This window comes from Mustela nivalis, assembly GCF_964662115.1.
Source record: "Mustela nivalis genome assembly, chromosome: 13".
Lineage (NCBI taxonomy): Eukaryota > Metazoa > Chordata > Mammalia > Carnivora > Mustelidae > Mustela > Mustela nivalis.
This window is the reverse complement of record NC_139032.1, coordinates 88,739,103-88,764,634: the sequence shown is the minus strand read 5'-3', so window position 1 is coordinate 88,764,634 and position 25,532 is coordinate 88,739,103. Positions and strand designations below refer to the sequence as shown.

The following is a 25,532-nucleotide window of genomic DNA, read 5'->3' as shown; positions in this document are numbered from 1 at the left end:
AGAGAGAGAGAGAGAGACACAGAGAACATCTCGTGCCCAGACAGATGCTGGCTGGGGAAGGTGTGTGCCCCAAGGCCACTCTGTCCATGTGGATCGAGTTGGGGCCGGGGGGGGGGGGGTGGCCATGCAGAAATTAAAGGTCTCACCAGGCCTAAGCCTGTGGAGACAAAAAGATCTGATTTCTCAAATATTCTCTTCACGAAGCTTATCTGCAGCCACACTCCGTGTTATGCCCACCTTTTACTGAGATGATCTGGCTGGAAAACGGTTTGACATTAAGCCAGAGGGTTTCAAGCTTTCCGGTAGCTGTGGAAGGTCCTGATGCAGGACTCTGATATAAAGTTAGTGCGGGGCAAGGAGCAGAGACCCTCTCTGGAAATCGGCAGTTACAGACCGCTCATTAAGGGCTGACTGCGAGGCAAACTGAAGCGGTCGACACTGTACGTCAGCTTGGTTTTGCTTGGTTTTGGCAATGTGGTGGCTCTTACGACCCAAAAAACCCCACTAGCACAGACACTCTCTGCCACAAAGATCCCATGCAGCGTGTGTCAAACCTCTCCCCACCCTGGCCCCCACAGAGGTTCCCAAGAACACGGGAAACCCCAAGGGGCTGAAACCACAGCCCCAGGCCAAAGCCACAAGCTGGTGCTTCCTGGACGGGAGCAGGGAAACACCCATGAGTCCCAGCAGCTAGGGGCAATGGGGTTTTGCAGAGCGCCGTACCTGGGATGCTGCTCAAGGCAAAGGCCCTCAAAGGGTGAGACCCTCAATGCAAAAGGTAGATTCTAAAACGTATGCTCCTTAGTACAGGAAAACAGGAGGTTTATGTCTCAGTCTGGGCCAGTGGGGAAAACTCAGTTTGCTCCTAGGACTATGGGGCTATGCCGGCTTTCATATAGCTTTGGGGAGGAGGATTCAGGGTTATACGCCCAGAGTGGCATAGAAAATTTCCCAAGTTAGGGGAATAGGTGGTTCTAGGCTGGCGGAAAACCAGCCCAGAGGGACAGACTCTCCACTTGAGACATACTAGATTTCCACAATAAATAAAGCTCTGCTGAAGATGAACTCACAACCCGGAATCACCAGCATATATGGGAAGCAGCTCGCCACGAGCCCGCAGCAGGTCAGAGTTATGTGCCTTCCTGAGAACTTCAATAACAGAATAAACACCAGAAATTACGTTTTAAGAATTAGGAAAAGCATAACAAAGTGATTAAGAACTTAAAAAAATTTATGATGCACACGCACAATAGACTTGATCTGACTTCAGTTCAGCTCGTGAGCTCAAGGTCCTGGGATCCAGCAGGATCCATGCTGGGCTCCATGTTCAGCAGGGAATCTGCTTCGGGAGTCGGCTTGGGGACGCTCTATCTCTCTCTGCTCCTCTGCCCCTACCCAGCTCACACACGCACACTCTGAGGTAAACAAGTAAATCTTTAAAAAAAACACAAATTTGAGGAAAAAAATTCCAGTAAAAAAGAGAAAGAGGAGATCTTAAAAGCAACCAGGGTGAGCTGAGGCCCAGCAGAAAGGCTCCCACAAAGAAGGGGTGTTCTGTTACCAGCAATGTAGTGACCAGAGAAAATACCATCAACAGTCACAATCGCATCCATTAGGTGAGTTTCAAGAGGCGTGGCCCCCTGGCACTCAAACAGTCCCAGAAATCTGCCACGAAGGAGATGGGAACTCCACATGTGTACGCTGACGCCAGGCTCGACAACGCTGTCTGGGCCAGAGGAATAAGGAATGCCCCAAACCACATCCAGAAAACGTGAGGAGGACGAAGAGTCACCAGACGAGCTCTCCATGTTAGTTACTATGGACCTGTCGCCACTTTCAAAAACCCACAGTTAACGTGGATGAAAACTAACTGCTAAATATCAAATAACAGGATAAAACTAGGAGATGCCTGGGGGGCTCCGTAAGCTGAGCGTCTGCCTTCAGCTCAGCTCGTGATCACAGGGTCTTGGGATTGAGCCCATGGTGGGCTCCCTTCTTGGTGGGGGCCTGCTTCTCTCCCACTCCCCTTGCTTGCGTGCTCAAATAAATACATACACAAAATCGAAAAAAAAAAACCCAAAACTATAAAACTGGAGGGGAAAAAAAAAAGCTGTGGCCAGAGAGCAAACAGAGCAGGTTACGCAGACATGAGTCACCCTCAGCAGCATCGGGAGCCAGAAGAAAAGGAAATACTATATTCTGGGTCCTGAAAGAACCAACTGCCAACCTAAAATTTTACACCCAGCGAGAGAAAGGGTGTCATAAAGACTTTTTCAGGCAAAGAAAACCTATTGCCAGAAAAATCTCCCGAAGAACTCAAGAGAACATACTTCGTGGAGAAACGCCACACCCCGATGGAAGGAAAATACGACAGAGAAGGCAGTGAAGAAACCAGTGTGTGGACAGGCAAATGCGGCCAGGACAGATTCCATGAAGCAACACAAACAGTAATGACTAACGTGGTGGCCAGAAACACACGGAACTAAAATCCTAGGGAACAAGAGGAAGACAGACTGACGAGGTCACGAGAGCTCAGGTCAGCAGTAAGGACGCTGACCGTCTGCTGCAAGTCAGAGGTGTGCGTGAGAGTGTCGTGTGACCACTAACAGAGTAGAAACAGAACGCAGAGTACAACCACCAAAACAATAGGGAAATTTGTTCCAAAATATGAAGAAAAAGAAAAGCACAGAAAGGCGAGATTCACAGAAAGCACAGAAAGTAGGAAATCCAAATATAATAATCCCCAAGATCTAAAGTGAGGCACTTTGGCGCTTAAGTCAGATTTCTCCGAGTGTGAAACCACACACATCTTTTATGTACAAACTCCCCCGATAAAAGGGCTCAGAGAGGCTGACAGTAAAAAGATGGAAAAAAGATACCAAGTAAGCACTCATGAAAAGAAAACCGGAATGATGACATTGATATCCAACAGAGCGAAGATCCGAGGGAGGAAGCAACCAGGGACAGCAGGTGCCACGTGACGACAGGAAGAACAGAACAAGACACGTCGCTCCACGCCTGTCTGCTTCCAGGACAACGGAAGTAAAACCCAACAGGCTCAGGGATCTGACCGATCCACGGTCAGAGGGCAAGCGGGGCTAAGAGCTCGAGGTGGGACAGGTACACGCACACAGCACAGTCAGCAAGTTCCAGGTAACGCGCCAGTCCAATTGGAGGATAACATGGTTTTCAAGCAAAGCTAGAATGTTTAAAAAAAAAAAAAAAATCATGTAAGAGCCTACAAAGAAAATCTCAACAAATGCCAAGCAATCTAGACAGGAACTGGTTGGTGCACAAAAGCCCGAGAGTGAATCTGACCTGCCACCTGTTGTTAAAAATAAAGCTCTACTGGAAAGTGACCAGGCTCGTTCAATTACTATCATCTCTGGTCATTTTTGTTTTAAAACAGTAAAATGGAGTAGTGCTCAAAGCCTAAAATATTGGCTGTGTGGCATGTATAGGGAGGTTTCCTGATCCCTCTTCTCTATCGTCCAAATAATATTTCCTAAACACAAAGCAACCACATTAGAAATTAACACCACAAGAGGTGCCTGGGTGGCTCCATGGGTTAAAACCTCTGCCTTCGGCTCAGGCCCTGATCTCGGGGTCCTCAGATCAAGCTCCGCATTGGGCTCTCTGTGTAGCAGGAAGCCTGCTTCCCCCTCTCTCTCTGCCTACCTCTCTGCCAAATAAATAGATAAAATCTTAAAAAAAGAGGGGCGGCTGGGTGGCTCGGTGGGTTGGGCCGCTGCCTTCGGCTCGGGTCATGGTCTCAGGGTCCTGGGATTGAGTCCCGCATTGGGCTCTCTGCTCAGCAGGGAGTCTGCTTCCCTCTCTCTCTCTGCCTGCCTCTCCAACTACTTGTGATTTCTCTCTGTCAAATAAATAAATAAAATCTTAAAAAAAAAAAACTTAAAAAAAGAAATTAATACCACAAGGATAATCTTAAAACTCAATAGAAAATTTACAACATACCATTAAAAATCATCAACGAAAAAAGGGTGATGAACCAAAATCAGACTAACATTTGAAACTGTACAACAATAAAAATGCTGTTATCTTAAAACTTCCATTCGTGGCTGGGGCACCTGGGTGGCTCAGTGAGTTAAAGCCTCTGCCTTCGGCTCAGGTTATGATCTCAGGGCCCTGGGATCGAGCCCCACACATTGGGCTCTCTGCTCAGCGGGGAGCCTGCTTCCTCCCCTCTCTCTGCCTGCCTCTCTGCCTACTTGTGATCTCTGTCAAATAAATAAATAACATCTCTTTAAAAAAAAACAAAACTGTATTAAAAAAAAAAAAACTTCCATTTGTGGGCATTTATAATACTTATAGCAAAAGATCAGAAATTAATGACCTCGGTATTCAACATAAATAGTTAGTTAAAAAGAACAGAAAAATTTCAAAGGAGTTAATGAGGAAAAGACAAATTAATGTTAATACAAGCCAAATAAAATAAAGGAATTAAGAAATCCAAAAGCTGCTTTTTAAAAATGGCATTATGCAAACCTTGGGAAGGACAAATCAAGGACAAACAGGAAGGAAGAAGGCACAAAGAACATGACAAATGGAAAGAGATAAACTTTAATTAAAAAAAAAGAGCAGGACTAAACGACACAGCAAGAACACCAGAACTAATTCAAACGATGTATAACACGTGACCGGAAGGACACTCCCCAGTGATTCCATGTGACTGGTACCGTGACCGTATGCCAACAACAGAAAGCCACAGCTCAGTTGGGTCCGTGAGCTGCAGGAGAGGCCAGACTGGAGTCCAGGGGGCGTCTACCTCCTGAAGGAACGCCCCTCCCCCCACACCATCCCGGCCTCTCCCCCCGTGGCCCCCTGGAGCTGCTTACCCGAGGGGTGGAGGGCAGACGGGTAGAAATCCACGGGGGCGCGAGCGGGCGGGATTCGTGGGTCCATGTAGGAAGGCATCATCATCCACCGGGGATCGAAGCCCAGCATCTGGGGATGGTGGGGGTAGAAGGTGCGCTGTGGGTGTGATGGCGGCGGGTACACTGGCTGCCAGTGCTGCATCTTGTACAGCTGCTCCTGACCAGGAAGAAAGACCAGGTCAGACATGTGCCGGGGCAGAGCCTGCACCTGCGTGTGTACGCACATATGACACACATACACTCACACACCCCCTCCCCCCACAGAGTCACACCAAGCCCAGGCTCGAGGAGTCTCTGACGGCTCCACACGGCTCTCGGCGGAGCAGCTCGAATCCCACATGCCCCAGGGGACGCCCCACCTTCCTCAAGCTTCAGTGCCACGACTGCCTGCCTCGTGGGGCCCTGGTGGCACATGGGGCCCTCCACCTAGAAGGCTCCTGTCTCCACCATCCTGGCTCAGCCCTGTTCTTCCTTCAGGTTGGCACTGAGAGGTTTGCCCTTGCTCTGGGCAGCCCCACCGCAGTCCATGGCAGGCCCCAGCGGCCAGCCTCTGCCCTGCGGCCCTGGGACCGCCCTTGATGCCCTGACGGCAGGTGAGGGCTTCACATCACCCGTCTCCCCTCACAGCAGTGGCACCCTTGCCTCCGACCACCAGTCACGGCACACAGAAAAGTCGCTGCACAAACAGATGAGCATCAGCAGAACATTCTAGTCAAGGTCCGAGACCCTGTGAGGGTTCAGTTCCAGCCCTGCGCCCCTTGCATCACTGACCCCGGGGCCGCCCTCACAAGCACACCCAAAACCAGCCTTCCAGCAGGAGTCAGGAGCAGAGGCAGACAAGGAGAAGAGCTGACCGGCTGCGCCCTTCCCTTCTACAAACAGGAAGGCCCGGGCCAGGCGCGCCAGACAGCTCTGCGACCCCCAATCAGCACCCACCAACAGGGTTCCGGGCTGCCAGCCTCCAGGCAGAGCTCCCCTGTCCGGCCCCCAGGCCCTCGGGGAACCTGACCAGACGGTCTGTCTGGCCGGCTCCTTCAGCTGCCCTGGTGCATTCGGACTCCTTTCTATTCTGGAGGAAGGACTCAGCGCTCCATGCCCCTGCCCCCGCCCCACAGCGTTACTCTCACGGCTGTGTCTGGCTGGAGCTACCTCGGAGATCCTCCTGGTCAGTTAACTCCCCGCCGAGCCTGCGAATCACTGCACAGCGCTGGCTCACACTGTTGCACTGCCACAGCACCAGGGATGTGACTTGCTGTTTGCAGCTCAGGAGCTGAGGGGCTTCCAAAATACCTCACGAGGGCCCGCGGAAAGGAGGAGCTGAGGTAAAGGCTTTAAAAGCAACTAAAAGAGATTCTAGAAAAGGCTGAAGACCCTGATGTGTCTCCCCAAGGCATGTTCTGATCCACACCCAGTGATGTCTAACCACGACGAACACCACATCTGGGTGCCGGGCGACGTGATGTCCACATGCCACCTGTCTCCCACTAAGCGCGCCGCTCGTCAGCAGAACCTGTTCCTCCACGCGTCCTCCTTGAAGACAGAGTGTGAGTGAGTGCTCCAGCGGGGCCACCAGAGTTGGTGTGATGACAACAATGACCCACGTCATCCTCCCCAGGGCAGACAAGGTCCCTTTTGAGGTGTAGGGACTAATACAGGGGATACTGATAGCACGGATAAGCCAGTCCGCAGGTGTCCTGAGGGCCCGGCTGCCAAGCGGAGGCAGGAGTTCATTCCTCTGGGCCCCAAGGCCACGCCCGACTAGAGAAGCTGCACAATCAGGATCAGAATCCATTCAACTCAACACCTACAAACCTACATCCTCAGCCCAAAGCTAGCACACCTCTCCAACAGCTTTGCAAGCCCACCTGGGCCTCCTCTCTCCCTGCGAGGGTGCCTGGGTGGACACCACTGGTCTAAGGAGAAGCCACAGCGCACTGCTTGGGTGAGCGCCAACACCACCACCGCTTCCTTGCCAACATCGGACAACACGGCCGGCCGCTACCTGTAGCAGTTCTATTCCTTCATAGGAGAAATCACTTGGAAAAATGAAAATTGTCCAGGGCCACTCTCCTAAGGCTCTAAGTTTTCAGGCGCAACCCCTGCCCCCCTGCCAATGATGGGGGTATTCGAGGGGAGATTCCTGCCAGCTGTTTTCCCCTAAGGGGGAGGGGACATCCGCTGAGCTGTCAGACCTGTTTACCTGCTGCTGCTGGCGCTGGAATCTGGGAGGAAGTGACTTCTGGTACTTGAACTCCTGCGCGGGGGAACCAGCCTCCCTGGCCCCCTCCTCACTGCCGCCGCTCTGGGCCACGGCTGGAGATGCCGTGGGGGCTTCTTCTGAAAACGTGCTGGGGGCTCCCTGGGCAGAGAACTCAGGAGAGCCTAGAGGACAAATAATGAGAAAAATGTCTGCAGTGAGCTCACAAAAAGCTGGGCTGGCCAAACATTTATGGCAAACTCTCGTTCTTGCTGGCACAGACTTTCCACGGCTGGCCGATCCCCAACCCCGAGCCCCGGCACGTGCTAACACCTGCCCTGCACGTGTGAGCTCACCGACGCCCCGCGACGCCATCCCTCTGGAGGCGAGAAAGCGAAGGAAGGGCCAAGAGGTCCGGTGACCTGCCAGGGTCACACAGTGTGCGGTGAGGCTGGGGTTGGGTTCCAGGCAAGAGAGGTTTTACTGAAAAAGACTCCAGCGAAGCAGACAACAGCCACCAGCTCGGGACAGCCCACAGCCATCATCCAAGGAGTGGGCGTCAACCCCAAAGTCATGGCGCCTCTCCCTGCCCGCCTCCTCCCCGGCGAAGGCAGAGAACAGTCCCTCTTTCTTGGCCCCATTCCAGCTTTCTAGCTTTGCACTGGGGGGGGTCCCTCAGCTTTATTAAAGTATAATTAATGCCTGCATTCTTAATTCTGTTGCAGGGGACAATCAAACCCCACGCAAACCCCAGAAACCTGGCGGTATGTCCCAGAGGAAGGCCACAGAAGCACAGGGCAGGGGCACACGCAGCACCCAGGTCCGCCCGAGGACCTGTCTCAATGGAGCGGCGCTCACACCAAAGCACTGGCTTCCCAGACTCTCCAGCTCAGTGAGTACTGGGACTGGGCACAGGCTACACCCAGACTTCCAGGCAAGTAAATGGACAGAACAGTTGTGGGTTTCTCAGAGCTCGCCGGCCACAGGACCCACATGAGCAGCCTTCGGGGACCGAACCCAGCATCAGGCTCTTCTCTCCTAAAAAGAGTGGCTTTGAGTTCATTTAAGGATATCACAAAGATGGGTGCCTGGGCGGCACTGTCCGTTAAGTGTCTGCGTTCACCTCAGGTCATGATTCCAGAGTCCCAGGATCGAGCCCCACATCGAGCTCCCTGCTCAGCGGGAAGCCTGCTTCTCTGTCTCCCTCTCTCCCCGCTCATTCTCTCTCTCCCCCTCTCCCACAAATAAAATCTTTAAAAAAAGAAAGAAAGAAAGAAAGAAAGAGAGAGAAAAAGAAAGAAAGAAATAAAGAAAGAAAGAGAGAGAGAGAAAGAGAGAAAGAAAGAAGAGAGAAAGAGAGAAAGAAAGAAATCACAAAGAACAAAGCTGGCCGTATTCTTTCAAACCGCTGCAGGAGCCCCTCTCCGCCATTCAGCGCAGTTCAACGTCCCTTACGGAGCCACGTGATCCACTCCCTGCACAATTAACGCCAGGAAGAACGCAATTGAACGAGCAGAGCAGGCGGACTTCTCTCAATGCCACAAAGGTACGTTCTTTGTGATTTTCTTAAATGAGCTAAAAAGACCCTGTGCTAGAGCCTGCATCTTTGGCTAAGGACCCTGTGCTAGAGCCTGCATCTTTGGCTAAGGACCCTGTGCTAGAGCCTGCATCTTTGGCTAAGGACCCTGTGCTAGAGCCTGCATCTTTGGCTCGGCGGGGCAGGAACGAGAAGAGCGACGAAGACGATGAGGACAAAGTGGGTAACACACAGGCTTTCCGTATCTGGAGGCTGCGCCCAGCGCTCTCTGTAGGTGCTCTGCCGTGCCCCGGCCTGCGGGCAGGAACACACTACTCCATCCCGTCTTACAGACAAGGAAACAAGCACCAGGGAGGCGAAGTGTGGCTACAACAGGATGTGAACTCAGGCCATAACTCAACGACCGTGCTTCCCGCATCCCCTCGCGGGTGCAGCCAGCTGCACCGGGAAGTTGGGAAGAAGCAAACAGAGCATGGCCAACAGCCCAGGGTGGCCGGTTCACAGGACCAGGCCCAGCGCCTACCTTTGCGCACAGCAGGGCCATTCTCCTGTGGGGGCGGCTTCTCAGTGCCTGGAGATCGGGGCACCTCCTTCTCTGCCTGCTTCTGGGCCTCGCCCGCCTTCTGAGCCTGCTTGCACTTCTGATCCAGCTGCTTAAGCTTGGCGGCACAGGCAGCCAGCCTCTCTTCCCGGGCTCGGCGCTCCTCTTCCTCCCGGCGCTTTCGGGCTCGCTCCACAGCCTCGGACATCTCTGACTGCACAAACTTCTGCCGTGGGGCTGGCTTGTCCTCTTTGTCCTCAAGAGACTGTTGTCGGAACATGCTGCCCAGCGAGGACTTCTGCCCAGAGAATGAAGTTGGATGAAACAACGGGCCCGAGCCCAGGAGACGGGCCACCCCACCATGCGATCAGCTCTCCTTCCCAAGACCCCTGAGCACCTTTAAGAGGCAGCAGTAGTCATGTGCCGACTGAACCTGGGTTTCAATCCTGCTTGGCCCTTTACTAATCTGCAGTGAGGTCTGGGCAAGTGCCAGTGTCCTCTACCCTAGCTCCCCCTGTGTAAGCCGGGGACAAAGAAGGCCCAAGGGACAGTGCACATGCAATGAAGGCCATGCAAAGTGCTCTGCACCGTGACTGACACGGGGAACAGCACTGGATGCTCTCACCACAGCTAATGCGCACACGAGAACATCAGGGCCCCCTCCCCGGCTAGTGGAAAGGAGCAGACACCCCCACATTCATCATCTCAGTTGCAAAACGGCTCTCCTCTTTCTCCCATGAAAATATAGAAACCTCCGGTGTAAAGAGGCACAAGAAATTAAAAATTCACCGTCACACATACGGTTTCAAAGTGACTCTTCATATAAAAACATCTCTTTGGGGCCATTTCATCTGCTTCTGAGTCTCTCACTGGTTTCCAGTCACTGGGCAACCAGTGGGACGCCCTCCCAGCCCTGGAGAGGGGGCTCCCCACGTGGAGAGTGGAGAGGGAGTGGAGCTGCAGGCAGAGAGCATCGCAGCAGACGTCGGGGAGGTGTAATTCAGCACCAGTCACCGGAATTCCAGCGGGGAATGACCCTCCAAAGCAGCCTCCTGTGCCAGGTGCTCGTAGCAGATGCATACAAGGGTCCCCAGTCCTCCAAAATCAACAAACAAGATCTGTGCCTTTCCTCACGTGCTCGTGGGCCCTCCACAAAAGCGCCACGCAACACATTCACTGCAGTCAAGGACTTTCCTCCTGAAAGTTAACTACTCGTGATCAAGAGACAATAACGACAACCAGAGAGGATTCGGAACTTGGAACCTGGAGGCAGAGAAGCACTTTCAGAAGATGGGACGGGGGTGCGAGAGAGCACTGTCCTTTCATGTTGCCCAGGATCAGGCCTGCCCCCGTGCCCTGAACGCTGTGCACAGGGGCACCCCAGGGCCTACATCGTCATTTACCTCATACCCCAGGGCTCCCAGAAATGAAAGGGCACGTGTCGAACTCCACAAGATCCCCAGAGCGCCCTAACAGTAGCTGCTGTTTCACAGACCTCATGCTCTGCAAAGCGTCCGAACTTTTCAGAAGCCTGAATGCATGAAATTATAGAGATCTTTTTTTCTTTGTTGACTCAGTTAACTCACGTTGTTGTTTATGAGCAGATCAAAGTGAAACCTTCTTGGAATACTGAGTAATCCCCAGATAGGAATGAAATCTGGATTAACTGCACAGTAACTTCTAAGAAGAGCTCTGTGTCAATTCTGTTTCACTTTTGTGGTTCCCTAACCCTAGGCACAGTGCCTGGCACACAACAGGTACTTGACACAAAAGACTAAAGATAAAAGCATTTTCATTTTATATGATGTGGAACCAGAGTCCCTTAAGTGCTGAAGTGCCTTAAAAATGGCAATTTCATTATTGTTGGCATTATTTTCCCAAATGTATCTCAATTAATGCCTTTCTCAGACCTAACTCTGTGCGTCCTGGACAATCAGTCCCTTAGTCCTGAAGCATGGCCCAGCAAGGCAGGCATGTGGCGCCAGGCAGTCCTGGTGGCTCAGAGCAGGCGGTCAGAGCCCAGGCAGGAGGACGATGGTATCCATGTGGAGGTGCGGCTGGTGGGGAGTTAGAGCCCGACCAAGCTGGGTGAGGAGGCCATTCCCAAGGAGAGGTGGCCCAGCAGGAAGATTCAGGGCATCTATGTGGGGCGGGGGATGGGGCCCTGACAGCTGAGAGGACAAGGAGGGCCCGGGTGCAGGGGAGAGAGGGAGAGAGGGAGGGGTGGAAACGGGAGACCGCTCACACGGGGACTCGTCAAGGCAGCGAGCACACTGGGGACGACGGGAGCAGATAGCTCACTGCTGGAAAGAGGAGTTACAGGTACACGGTGGGAAAGAACCAAGCTGGGTTGTGTGGAACCAGAGCTAACACTGTGAAGTCACGGCTCTCTACACAGATACACGAATAATGAAAACACGAACATGCGTCTGTGTGTACACACGCATCTGTGTATACACACACACCTGTCCCCACCCTGTCCGCCAAGCAGGCCCAGGAGGAGGGAGCATTCCTGATACCATATATTGGTTTCTAAGTATCTTAAGGGCTGATTCCAGAGCAAGACAAGGTAAGCACAAAATGACCTTAGAAAAGCTATCCTGGGGTGTCTGCCTGGTAGACCAACCATGCAACTCTTAATCTCAGGGTTGTGAGTTCAAGACCCATGTTGGGTGTAGAGCTTACCTGGGGGAAAAAGAAGATTGAAAGAAAAAGAAAAAGAAAAGAAAAAAGCTTCTCCTATCAGAAAGCAAAGAAACTGCTTAATAATGGATGGGACACATAAGGACAGACACCAGCCTGCAGAGGCTCCTGACAGCCAAATCAAAGATAGCCGGAGCGTCAGAACAAGGAGAAGAACAAACTATAACCCACTGATATGAATAAGGAAACCGGAAGTTTAATGAGAAACAGAATAGTTATATTTTCAAAGTAGCTCCCCACAAATTTCTTATCAGTTACAAATGTGGATGAAAGAAATTCCATGGTGTGAAATTGGGTGAGCATTAAAACCTTAGTTAAGGGGCGCCTGGGTGGCTCAGTGGGTTAAAGCTCTGCTTTCAGCTCGGGTCATGATCCCAGGGTCCTGGGATTGAGCCCAGCATCGGGCTCTCTGCTCAGCAGGGAGCCTGCTTCCCTTCCTCTCTCTCTGCTGCCTCTCTGCCTGCTTGTGATCTCTGTCTGTCAAATAAATAAATCAAATCTTTAAAAGAAAAAAAGGGGGCAATCAGAGCGGTGGCCGTCAGAGTGTGGACAGAGTGGGATCAGTCACACGGGGCGATACAAGGAGGAGAGTCAGTGTCATCTCTGAGATGTTCTAGCCAAAAATGGAAATCTTGAAAACTGGAGGTGAATTCCACAAAATAAATGACTTGCAATCTCAGTAAGGGTCAGAGCCATGAGCGTGAGGGAGGCAGAGGGCTCCTCCAGACCGGAGGCAGCCCATGACCCGGAAGGGGACTCTTCTGCAGCAAGGACACTGACAGAGCAAACAGAACAAGCTGGATGGGGCTGAGAATCGGATGCTGGTGAGGCACCAATGCTGACTTCCTGGTTTTAACGAGGCAGAAAATAAATACCAAAGGGTTTTGAGGGCACAGAGCCTGACCAGGGTGGCAACTTACTCTAAAAATGGTTCAGAGAAAAATATTCTTTGTGTTGTGCTTCCAACTTTTTGGTAAGTTTGTGACTGTTTCAAATTTTTAAAACTAAACTTTGTAAATGAAAAATCAAGAGAGAGAAATGTCCACCTAGGACTTCTCAGAAACCACGAACTCCATGAAGTGCAATTGTAGAGGGCGGACAAGCAGACACCCGTTGTGCTGCGGTCCTGGAGCTCGGTGAGAGGAGTCTGAGGAGAGCCGGTGCGCGCGAGCACACGTGTCTCCCGAGCTAGCCACAGGCACAGAACCCCTCCAGTGACCACGGTACCTGGTAGTCAGGGCCGGATGCCCAGCTGTGAAGTTTCCTAGAAGTTGGCTGAGGTTCAGGCACTTTCCGGACGACGCGGGTCACTGCTTCGCCCCAGTCTTTTCCTTCCTCCTGGGGACGCTTGGCATCAGCACTGTCCGCGGAGCTCATGGACAACTGCCGCTGCCGTCTGGGGTCCCAACTGCTCCTGGGACAGACCACAGTGAGTGTGAGTTTTCCCAGTCAGCCCAAGTGCGCTTTGGTCTTACCCGTCAGAGGGCCTCAAGAATCCCCAGGCCAGCTGTCCACACACCAGCGTCGTTCCCCGGAACAGACCTAGCCTGCGTGGGTGAGAGGACACGCCCGCAACACCAAAACCCAGCACCAACATTTACCAAGTCACTCTGACACCAAAAAACGTCCACATCCATTACTTGGTTTACAGGAAATTAAGTCCTTTCTCCCCCATTTTAAAGAATGGGTAACAGAGTCTCGAGACGCTGGGGAGTTGTCTTCCCAGGAAGAGAGACCAGATTTGAACCTGAGATCCCAGAGGAAGGTCCTTCCCCTTAGACTATGGCTCCTTCCCTATGCTTTGCATAAAGGAGGAGCTCAATCAATTTTCCTCAGAACAGCAAACGAGATCTCCCTGGACGATGCCATGACAGAGCAAGAGGAGGAAGCAGAGCAGACACGGCACGGAGCAGAGGAGGGGTTCCGAACGGAGGCCGGGGGGAGTGGAGGTCTGCACAGTGCCCACCTTTACGTGCTGCAGAGAAACAAAGGCACCAGGATAAAAAAATGCGGGCATTTACCAAGCACTGCTTTCGTGCAAAAGCAGCGCCCGGCATACGTCAAGGAGTTCAGCGAAAAGCAGCGGGTCAGGTCAGGTGTGGCTAGTATGTGTGTGTCCTCGCGTGTGCGTGCGCAGGGGCATGGGAGGGCAGCGGGAGGATGAGGCCAGGAAGCTGCCTTAGATCACAGCGGGCCAGCAACTGCTAGGACTCCCGACGTCACTTTGAGAGGCGCTGAGACCACACAAGGCTCCGGACGCACCAGGAAAGATGACAAGGCACAGTACGGAGGAAGGAGCTGAGCTGGCCAACCTCTGAAAGGGCGGGAGAAGAAAGGATGTGCTCCCAGGGTCGCAGAGACAATGAACAGGAGGGATGGAGTCCAGGGAAGTGCCAGGAACCCATCACGGATGGGAAAACAAGGAAGAGTTAAGGAAGACCGGGGAGCGTGGAGGAGGAGACTCACAACCAACTCAGGAAACACCGAAAAGAGTGCAGAGTCAGGGAGGAGATGGTTTGGGGACTCTCAGTTTGAGATGTCCTTGGTCACAGCCAGCAGTGAAGCTGGGTCCAAACCCACGCTTAACTCTTTCAGTTGAATATTCCATTCACGTCAGCTGAAAGAGACGAGGAGCAGTGTCCGATGGCTCCGTAAGTCTGTAAAATTGTATGGTTTTGCCTTTAATTTAAGTTCTTGCTCAAAATTCCCTCTGGGTTTAGTGTTCCAAGAACTGACCCATAGAGATTTCCCAAGTGCATTCAAAGCTTCAGTTAAAATCAAGCAGCATTAAAATAAGTTAAAGAAGCCTCAATTAGTTATTTTTTGTGTATCAGAGAAAAAGTGGCAGAAAATCCTTACCCACTCCCTCTAGAAGGACTTTTAAGCAAGTAAAATGGAATAACAAAAAGACTTGCAGACTCAACTATGTAAACATTCAGTTATTGACAATAAAACTGACAAAAAGAAAAACATCAAAGCATTAATAGCAAAACAATATAAAACACTAATCACATTTTAAAGGAGATACAGTAAGTCTAGTAAATATATGTACAAAGGAAATAGGCAATCCCACACAAAGGAAAACACTCATAATTGCTGATATCAAAAATTAAATTAAATTAAATTAAAAAGCAAATTAAAGCAGCCATAGGTACTATTTAAAAAGTACTAGCAGGGATACAAGGGTCTGTTAAACATCTGCCTTCAGCTCAGGTCATGATCCCAGTGTCCTGGGATCGAGCCCTGAGTCAGGCTCCCTGCTCAGCCAAGAGTCTGCTTTTCCTTCTCCCTCGGCCCCTCTCCTGCTTGTGCTCTCTCTCCTCCTCTCTCAAATAAACAAACTCTTTCAAAAAAAAAAAAAAAAGGTACTAGCCAAAGAGTCTGGCTGGCTTAGTTGGTAGAGCATGAGACTCTTGATCCCAGGGTCATGAGTTTGAGTCCCACATTGGGGGTGGAATTTACTTTAAAAATAAAAGTAGTTGCCAATCAATCTATTGGTATTATGACAAAAACTAGAGGGACCAAACTACAATGAAGTATTTTCCAAAGGGCATTACAGGTAAAATGAGTCCAATGAAATGATTCAAAAAAGAGAAAAGGAATGAAATGGTCACTAAGTTCAGGAAAGGTGGCGTGCCCCACTTGGTGCTCGTCCCACCTCCCCAAAGATCCCTGACACGCTCTAGCACGCCAGTCGGAGGCTCTGGGCAACAATGGAGTAAAGGAGTTAGGTGAAGCCCGTTGGTTTCCCAAACTTGCCTGGCAGAGAGACCTTTCTGGGCCCCATATCCATAGGTCATCTGCGGAGCAAGTGGTGTACACACTCACTCGGGAAAACACCAGCACAGTGATTAACACCCCCAGCGCTCAGCCAGCCAACCGTGCCGGGATGCACACCCCGGCTCCAGGCCCACACGGCTGTCCCATCCACAGAAGAGAAACGGTATCAGCCCGTATGAGGCTGCCCGTGACCAGGAAATGGACTCGGCAGGATGACCAGCCCACGGCTGCACCGATAAGCAGTGACACACGCACACTCGCGCTGGTCCAGCCCCGGGAGCGGCACTAGGAGCAGCGACGGGGGGGTCCTTACCACTTGGGCCTGCCGTCCTTCCCAACGTCCTCCTCCTCTTCGTCATCACTGAACTTCAGCTTCTCGGAGTAGTCCACTTCCTCGTGCAGGCCTACATCAGGAGCAGGGCCGGGGAGACCGAGAAGCCAAGGCTGAGCGCCACGCTGGGGGCTTCCTCCAGTCAGGGCTCCTACCGGCCCAGAGGAGAAGGAGGGCAACCCGGCCCGCCGCCACCGCAACAAACACCGCAGGTAAAGGGAGGGACCGCTCTGGGTTCGGGTGACAGCAAAGCAGCCCTGGTCGGAAGAGACCTTCCACAGACAACAGTTCTTAAATCTGGACAAAATGTTTTACAAATGTCTTAGAAGATACGGAAGAGTGAACAAAAGAGCAGGCGAAACTAGATGGGAGTCCAACCCGGAAACACAGCGCCATGGTCAGTAGGATCTGTGAGCTGCTGCTGTGTCCTCGGGCACTCCCCAGCCTGAGGGGCTCAGAGCGCAGAAAGTACCCATCAGCTGACAAGTGGGCACACAAAATCTGGGAGATCCATACAGAGGAAGAGTATTTTGGCCGTAAAAATGAATATGAACACACAGCTCAACAAAATGAATCTTGAAAACAGGCTCAGTGAGAGAAGCCAGACAGAAAAGGCTACACACTATACTGTGTGCTTCCATTTATAAGAAATGTCCAGAATAGGCAAAACCACAGAGACAGAAAGTAAATTAGTGGTTGCCAGAGGATGTGGGGTGGGGGAGCTGGGAGTGGCTGCTGATGAATGGTACCGTGTGCTGCTTCTGTGGGCAGTGGAAATGTTCTGGAACTGGACAGTGGAAATGGCTGCACAAGCTTGTGAATGTACTAAAACCCACTGAATTGTGGACTTTAAAAGGATGGATTTAATGGTATGTGAAATTTGTTACATGAACTATACCTTTTAAAAAAGGAAACAAAAAGTCCAATACAATTATAAAGCCAATTTGATGAAAAAGCAAATACTATATGCTGTCTAGATCTTCAGTTTAAACAAACACAAATGGGTCAAAAGGAAAAGGATTCAAGAAAAATGCCACACCATGAAAACATAATACAGCAATGATCTCACATGGGACAAAAGGGACCCCCCAAGACAAAAAGCATTTCTAGTGATAAAGGACATCTAAAAACAATACAAAAGGTCAATACGCCAGTCATAAAAATTATAAAATGTGCACATGCTTAATAACAGCTTCTAAATCATCAAAGCAGAAACCTGATAAAATTCAAGGGAGCAACATAAATCCACGGTCCCAGTAGAGAACTCCACACCTCATTTTCAGTAACTGAGAGAATCAGACAAAGGATAAGTAGGCAAAATCTGAAGGACACTTATCAACCACCTTGAGAGTAACAAAACTGATATTTACAGACGCCTAACAACTGTACAATACACATTCTTTTCAAATGCACTTGAACAGTCACCAAGACAGACTATGTCCTGGTCATAAAATAAGTCTCAGTAAGTTGAAAAGAACTGAAGCCATACAGTACATGCTCTTGAACTATGATGGAATTAAATTAGAAATCCAAAAAGCCCTAATAATGAAAATGAACAGATAAATAAAATAGAAAACAATCCAACAATGGAGAAAATTAAAGGTCAAAACTGCCTCTTAAAAGATGGAGATTGGGGCGCCTGGGTGGCTCAGTGGGTTAAGCCGCTGCCTTCGGCTCAGGTCATGATCTCAGGGTCCTGGGATAGAGTCCCACATTGGGCTCTCTGCTCAGCAGGGAGCCTGCTTCCTCCGCTCTCTCTCTCTCTCTGCCTGCCTTTCTGCCTACTTGTGATCTCTCTGTCAAATAAATAAATAAAATCTTTAAAAAAAAAAAAAGAGAGAGAGATGGAGATTAATAAAAAGAACACCTCCTTGAATGAAGTGAGTAAGAAAAAGAGGAAACAGAAAATTACCCAGTTACTGGGGATGAAAGAGGGTCTAGCACTACAGAGCCTACAGACGCCAAAAGGAAAAGGAATGAGATCAACAACTTTATACCAATAAATTCAATTCAAAAGAAATTAACAAATCCCTTGGAAAATACAACTTATTAAATACTGACAAAAACAACAAAGGATATCTGAGTAACCCTGCAACTAAACAAAAAAATTAAATTTATTATCAAAAAATGTCACCATCAAGAAAACTCCAGGGTCAAATTATTTCACTAGTGAATTTTACCAGGTATTTATGAGAGAAATAATACCAAACTTACAGAAACTTTCAAAAAGTAAAAAGGAATGTTTTCCAACTCCTCTTATGAGCCCACCATAACCCAAGATCAAAACCCAACATAGATATTAAAAGAAAAGAAGATCAGAGACCAATATCTGCCACGGACACAGACACCAAGAACCTTAATAATAAAATATCAGCACACTGAATCTAGGCATACAAAAAGGTGGAGCTTATTCTAGAAATGCAAGGTTGGTTTAAATAGATAAATAAAATAAATTAAATTAAATAGTAAATAAATAGGGATGCCTGGATGGCTTAGTCAGTTAGGCATCTGCCTTTGGCTGGGGTCATGGTCAGTCCTGGGATAGAGCCCTTAGTTGGGCTCCCTGCTTTGCAGAAAGCCTGCTTCTCCTTCTCCCTCTGCCTGCTTGTGCTCTATCAAGTAAATAAATTTTAAAAAAATATTTTATAAATGAATACCAACCAATCAATTAATGCAGTACTCTAGATTACCGAAATAAAGGGCAAAAATCTTATGACGACAGACATAGGAAAAGTTATTTTATAAAATTCAATACCCATTCATGATTTAGAAAACAAAACACTCAGCAAACTAGAAATAGAAGGAAATCCCTCGATCTGATAAAGAACACCCAAAATCCTATAGCTGACATCAGATTTAACGGTGAAACACTAAACACTTTCTCCCCAAGGCCAAGAACAAAGAACCTGAATACAGCACTGAACTAGAAGTACCACAATGCATTTAGGCAAGAAAAAGAAATAAAAGGCATATCATCTAAAAAGAAGATACAAAACTTCCCCTATTTGTAGGCAAAATTCTAAGAAGTCAACAAAACCTGGTGAAACTGATCCAGTTTAATTCAGCAAAGTGCTTAGTACAGGTCCATACACAAAAATCAACTGTTTATATAAAACACCAAATACAAAATAAAATTACATTTTAAAAAATCAATGCCATTTACAGCAGCATCAAAAAACATAAACTATTTAGGAATAAAGTTATCAAAAACTGTTCAAGACCTCCATACTGAAAACTGAAACACAGCTGAGAAAAGTCAGACTCACCAAGTTCCCGGGTGGAAGATATTCCTGGGTATCAATGGAAGATAACATTTTATCCAGAAATAAATTCAACACAGTCCTAATCAAAATGCCTGTAGGCCTTTTGTAAATATGATAGACAGATTCTAAATTTATATGGGAATGAAAAGATTTTACAGTCAAATAATCTTAAAAAAACAGTCAATCTTGAAAAAGAACAAGGCTGGAAAACGTACATGGCCTGAATTTAAGACTTACTATAAACCTACAGGATGAACAAATACATCAATGAAATAAACAGGGTCCAGAAATAGACCCACACTTATCTAGTCAATGGATTTTTGGCAAAGGTGCCAGAGCAAAATTCAACAGGAAGAGGAAAGTCCTAACAAGTGGTACAGAACCACTAGACAGCCTTACAGATCAGAACAAGCCTTGACTCTTGGCTTATGCACAAAAATTAATTCAACATAGACCACAGACCCAAAAACGAGAGTTGAAACTATAAGACAATAAGGGGGTATATTTGTTGTCAAGGGGAGACAAAGATTTTTAGACAGGACACAAAAGAAATAACTATAAAAAACACTAATAAATTAAGCTTCTTCAAAAGAAAGAAACTTTGGCTCATCAAAACACAATGCAAAAAAAAAAAAGTGAACAGACAAGGGGGCGCCTGGGTGGCTCAGTCGGTTGTGTCTGACTCTTGCTTTTGGCTCAGGTTGTGACCTCATGGGTCCTAGGATTGGGCCCCATGTCCGGCTCCACATTCAGCACGGAGTCTGCTTGGGATTCTCCCTCCCTCCCCTGCTGCCTCTTCCCCCACTTGTATACACATGCGCATGCTCTCTTTCTCAAGTACATAAATAAATCTTAAAAAAAAAAAAAAAAAAAAAACAAGGCAGGCAAACAATGGGAAAAAATATTTGTAAAACATGAAGTTGCAAATGACTCGTATCTGTGACTTGTATCCTACCGCTCAAAAAAACAAACCACCAGTAGCCAAATAACACATGAAAACTTGTTCATCATCATTAGTCATCAGCAAGATGCAAATCAAAAGCACAAGGAGCCACCACTACACACCCACTACAACGGCTAAAATTAAAAAGACTAATCACGTGGAAGTGTTGTGAGGGCGCAGAGAAACCCAGTTCTCAAACCGTGCTGCCAGGAATGTCACCTGGCCTGGGTACCACGGGGAAAAGGTGTGGGTGGGTCTCACAGACCCAACCACTCATCTTCCCTTTGACCTAACAATTCCACTCCTGGGTATTTGCCAAAGACAAATGAAAATAAGGGAACCTCCCTCACAAAAGGGGAGGCCCTGGGCAGAGTTAGGGGAGGAAGGCTGGCCGGCTGGCAGGGGAAAGTTCCAGAAAGTCTTCTCAATGGAAAATGTGCTACACACGTGTGTCCCTCTGTCAAAAGTTCCAGAAAGTCTTCTCAATGGAAAATGTGCTACACACGTGTGTCCCTCTGTCAAAATTGCACAGTGAAGATGAGCACCTTTCCATGTAATTAAAATGTATTTGAAAGCAAATAAACAAAAAGAATTATAAGAGAAAACAAGCAGGCTGACAGACAGGGCATGGGTACTTGCTGAAGCCAGGTGATGGGAAGCTGGGGCTCACTGCCCCACTAATAGTTTTGTTTAACTTTTCTATTCTAAAATGTCTTCTTCGGAAGTTAGCAAAACCTCCCCTAAAGCTAAGAGCAAGACCAAAGACCAACAGAGGACACGGCTCGGTGAGGAAGGCACAGCCAGCGAGCACCCACGGGGGTGCACTGAGGCTGCCACCCGCCCCACAGCCCACGCCCGCATGCTGACAGACACACACCCAATCAACCGCCCAGCGAGTGGCTCCGGCCTGGAAAGCCCCGAGACCCACCTGCCCAGCCGTCATCGGCGTCGGCGTCCAGGTCATCCAGGCCCTTCAGGTTTTCGGCGTTGATGATGGTGGGCCGCGGGGCCCGGCCCACCAGCTGCCTCAGCGGGCGGATGGGGCGAGTCGTGCCCAGCCTGCTTTCCTTCCTGATGAGGGCGAGAAGAGTAAAGATCTGGCCTCATGTCAGGCATACAGATGGAAGCAAAACCTAATACTTTTCCCAAAAGTAAGTCCCACACTGCAAGGGCTCATAGTTGCATTTAACATTTGAATCGTCTCCTCTTAAAAGAAGCCTATAACAATAGTACACCAAAGAGGGGCTCTGCCTCAGTTTTACACACTCGGCACTAACGCCTAGGGCAGCAGCCACAAACACGTTCCAGAACTTCAACTCTGTCCCAAACGCACAAGCCCAGCCCGACCTCGTCCACCCCACATACCCTGCAGCTCGAGGCTGCTTTCCAGGCCCACTGCGGTCTGCAGAAGACAGAGCGCCTCAGTACATCAGCCCGTTACCTCGCGCAACGCCCCCTAACAGGGGCGCGCTCTCCACGCAGGACGTAACACAGAAGCCTTACCCATCTTGGTCATTCATCTGGAACTGTCTAAAAGGAACACGGGGTTCAAGACGGAGCTGGGGAAGGGGAAAAGATCCTCGTTCCACTGTACCCTGGTTCTCTGATGACTGCGGTGAACACATCTGAAACATAACATCAATGAACAGGATTTTCCGGTAATGGCTCACATGCCAAATTCTACTTGCATTCGTATTTGTTTTAGAAAATGGAAACTGGGAAGAAGAGACAGGGCGAGTCTTGGAGCTGCCCAGTTAATCCTACCCCCGTCTCCCCCATCTCTTTCCTGCCGTCAGGAAGTACACCAGGGGACTTGGGGAGTCATAGGCATGCCTGCCTCTCCTTTTTCTAAAGAACCAAGGCTCAAATAATGTCCACATCACCAGGGAAAGAACGCCGAAGACCCTTAAGATTTGAAAACGGGAGAGAAAAATGCAGAAGTAATGCAAACTTCCAAGGTAGGGCACATCAGGGCAAAGACACCGGGAGGAGAACCGAGGTGGACATTCAACCACTTAGAGGAGGTTCTGCTGGACACGAGCAATCCAACTTCGTGGGAAAAAAATGCATACTCTGAAACTTACAAAAGCAGGAAGCATGTCATGGTATGTAGGTGGGTGGTATACATTTCCCACGAACTGTGAAGCCCCTTTGCGGACAGGCTGAGCCGGGCGGAGACAGGGGTCCTTAGAATCGCTGGTGCATGCCGAGGAGGGGGCTCCGTCTCCCGCACTCGAGTTCCTGCTGCCCAGCTCAGTTGGGGAGGCGCTCAGAGACGTGGCAGAAATTATGTTTCGCCCACCGCCCTCCCTCCAGCTTGTCACATCTGGAAATTGAAAGGGGGCAAAAGGGGGGGGGGGACAGAGGAAGGGGGAGGAGGGATTGTGTGAGGTTCTGAAGGTCAAGAGACCCCCTCATTCACCAAAAACAAAAAACCCAAAAGTGAAGAGTCGAGTCCAGTGGTTGAATCTGTCAGGGAAGGTGGAGGGCGGGCACCTGGCCAGGGACTATGAACTCGCTGCGGGAAGTCTGATTGTAAGAGAAATGCCAAACAAGGTCCACTCACAGAGAAGGCAAGTATAAGCAAGACATGGTCTTCCATTAATTAACAGAAAGCACACATACCCACAGATCTAACACACAAAGAAATCAGGACAGCCTTGATGAAAATAGCCTTGGGCTAATTTTCCCCACAAACACGGACCATCAGAATCAGCACTAGGCTCAGCACCAGGCTTTACGTTAAAACTGGAGTAAGTCCTGGGACATGTGGCTGGCTCAGTCGGTTGATCTTGGGGCTGTGAGTTCAAACCCCATGTTAGGTAGGTGTAGAGATTACTTAGAAATAAAACCTTGAAAATTGGTCTCAGTCCTGACATGTTTCAACAGTTTGATCATGACAGGTCTGGTCAGAGATTCACAGTTCATAAGGTAAAACAAAGCCCTCTCCCTGCGAGTTGGGGTGTGGAAGGGTCTGTGGACTGACATGTTTCACCGTGACAGCTCTGGTCAGAGATTCCGCAGTTCATAAGGTAAAGCAAAGCCCTCTCCCTGCGAGCTGGGGTGGGAAGGGTCTGTGGCCCTACCCACCAGGCCTCCACCTCCACTTGTTCCTGCTCCGGCTCAGCGGTCTCTCCTGCAGGTCCCAGACCGCAACCTGCCAACCCATCTGTCTGTCCCAGATGAGGTTTCCCACTGTCAAGTTTAACAAGCTGTGGGGGAATCAGAGGCCAACAAGAAACCAAATGAGCCTGACCCTTCTCAGTCAAGCACAAGGTCCCCGAGTACTTGACCCCTAAGAGAAAGAGACACAGCATAGGAGCCACAAAACCAGGGTCGGCTCCCAGCAATTCAACCACCTCGAATGCAGTCTTGGGCGAGGGCTTTGGTCACCACTCTGGCCACATGTGCTTCAGATGGAACCGATCCCAGAAGCTTCTTCTAGGTCTAATTTTTTTTATAGTCCTACAAAGCAGCTTATTTTAATCCCAGAAAGCTACAATGCTTGGCTTGAGGAATTTGGTGACATTCTTTGGAGCTGACAAAATAACCCAGCACAGGCCCCTGAGAAGGTAGCGCGCGCCATTAAAGTCTCCTCGCGAGGACGTTGTCCACAGGGCATCAGCTCTGGCGCTGGGTGCCTTGCGGATTAATGAACACAAGAAGACAGAAGTCCCTCGTGTTTCAAGACCTAATCAAGCCCTGCCTTCCACCCTCCCACACCCAAAAAAGAACCATTTCACAATCTCTGGTCGGAAGTGATGAAAAATCTCATTCCCGAAGAAAATCTTAAATCTCTGACCACTCAAGGCCTTTAAAATATATATATAAATGCATATATATATGTGTATATATATATTACCTACAAGTACTGCTCTATAATCCTGCAACTCCCTGGCCAGACCCCAGAGGAGGGGACTGTGGAGACAAGTCCTAGGCTGGGTACAAACAATCCCCAGCAGGGCACACTGAAACATAGACGCTAACCTGGCTGGAGATGGAGCAGGGCTGGCAATCAGACTTTTTAACAAACTCCGCGAAGGCTCCTGATAGGATTTGGCTCGGTTTAGGAACCCTTGGCTTAGAAAACAGGCTCCAGGGGCACCTGGGTGGCTCAGTCAGTTGAGCATCTGCCTTAAGCTCAGGTCAGATACTGGGGTTCTGGGATGGAGCCCCATGTCAGACTCCCTGCTCTGCTCCCTCTCCCTCTGCCTACTTCTCTACCTACTTGTGCTCTCTGTCAAATAAACAAAATCTTTTAAAAAAGAGGGACGCCCAGGTGGCTCAGTTGGTTGGGCAGCTGCCTTCGGCTCAGGTCATGATCCTGGTGTCCTGGGATCGAGTCCCACATAGGGCTCCTTGCTCAGCGGGGAGCCTGCTTCTCCCTCTGCCTCTGCCTGCCTCTCTGTCTGCCTGTGCTTGCTCGCTCTCCCAATCTCTCTCTCTCTGACAATTAAATAAAGTCTTAGGAAAAAAAAATCTTTAAGAAAAGAAAAAGAAAACAGCCTTCTGAACATCCGGGACAAAGTGAACGGGCCCTGGTCTGTCTTTGCCATGAGCACCTGAGCAGAGCAGCACGAATGTCTACTGATGGGCGGCGGGGGGGCATGTGGAGCAGACAGGCCTGGCTCAACCCGGAGGAGGAGAAAGGAGGAGTGACCTGCAGACCAGCCTAGGGAGTAAATCGCGCGGAGGCAGGGAACAGGTTACAGGGTCAGTAAGCATGCCTTCTGGGCAGAGCGCCTGGGGCCCGGGAGCACTTCTAAGCCGCAAAATGGCAGAAGGAGGCAGGCAGTCCGCTGTTCCCACACGTGCCCAGACAGGGAGCGCAGTGCACTTACTCTGAGGGCGGAGGCTTGGTCCTGGCCCATACGACAGATCGAAGACGCCCCTTTCCTTGCCAGCCTTGTCCTGCCCTCCAGCTGCTTTCAGCGTCGGAAACTCCTCGGGAGAGAAGGATAACAGTCGGCTTGAGCCCCTTAAACCTGCCGAGAGAAGCAGAGGACTTGGTGAGGGGCAAGAACGCTGTTGGCCTTAGCAGCTCCGAAGGTCGGAAGCCACGCAGCCTGCGCAGGCGCCGTGTACTCCCCTAGGAACAAGGAGAGCCAGACGCAGATGGCCTGTAGGGACTACGGCTAACACGGCGCAAGGGAGAGCAGATCACAGCCGCTCCAGCCCAGACCCTTCCCCGCTCCTAGAAAAGGGCGGTCTTCGGGGAAATCAGCCAAAGGAGGTCAATGGCTCTCATGTAGAGGTAAATCCACCAGAAGGTGCCTGTGGCCCCCTCCGGCGGCCTCCACACCAGATCTACTCTCGAGAACAATAAACATTTCACTCCTGTG

General features: G+C 49.8%; 1 protein-coding gene across 38 annotated transcripts in view; it reads right to left on the bottom strand.

The window, feature by feature from the left end:
- PRRC2B (proline rich coiled-coil 2B) overlaps window positions 1-25,532 on the bottom strand; it is an 87,633-nt gene that overhangs the window by 23,817 nt on the left and 38,284 nt on the right. For 27 of the 38 annotated variants that reach the window (XR_014302050.1, XR_014302051.1, XR_014302052.1 and 24 more), the window contains exons 6-14: window positions 25,032-25,175; window positions 22,275-22,516; window positions 21,694-21,815; window positions 21,119-21,261; window positions 15,967-16,057; window positions 13,101-13,287; window positions 9,153-9,468; window positions 7,096-7,277; window positions 4,857-5,052 (exon numbers count right to left, since the gene is read on the bottom strand). Coding sequence is in view for 34 of the 38 variants with exons in the window: in XM_082695934.1 (XP_082552060.1) it covers window positions 4,857-5,052; window positions 7,096-7,277; window positions 9,153-9,468; window positions 13,101-13,287; window positions 15,967-16,057; window positions 21,119-21,261; window positions 21,694-21,815; window positions 22,275-22,516; window positions 25,032-25,175 (1,623 nt within the window). In the remaining 4 variants the exon portion in view is untranslated. The remainder of the gene's footprint in view (window positions 1-4,856; window positions 5,053-7,095; window positions 7,278-9,152; window positions 9,469-13,100; window positions 13,288-15,966; window positions 16,058-21,118; window positions 21,262-21,693; window positions 21,816-22,274; window positions 22,517-25,031; window positions 25,176-25,532) is intronic. The other 11 variants (XM_082695940.1, XM_082695942.1, XM_082695945.1 and 8 more) reach the window with 2 other exon arrangements.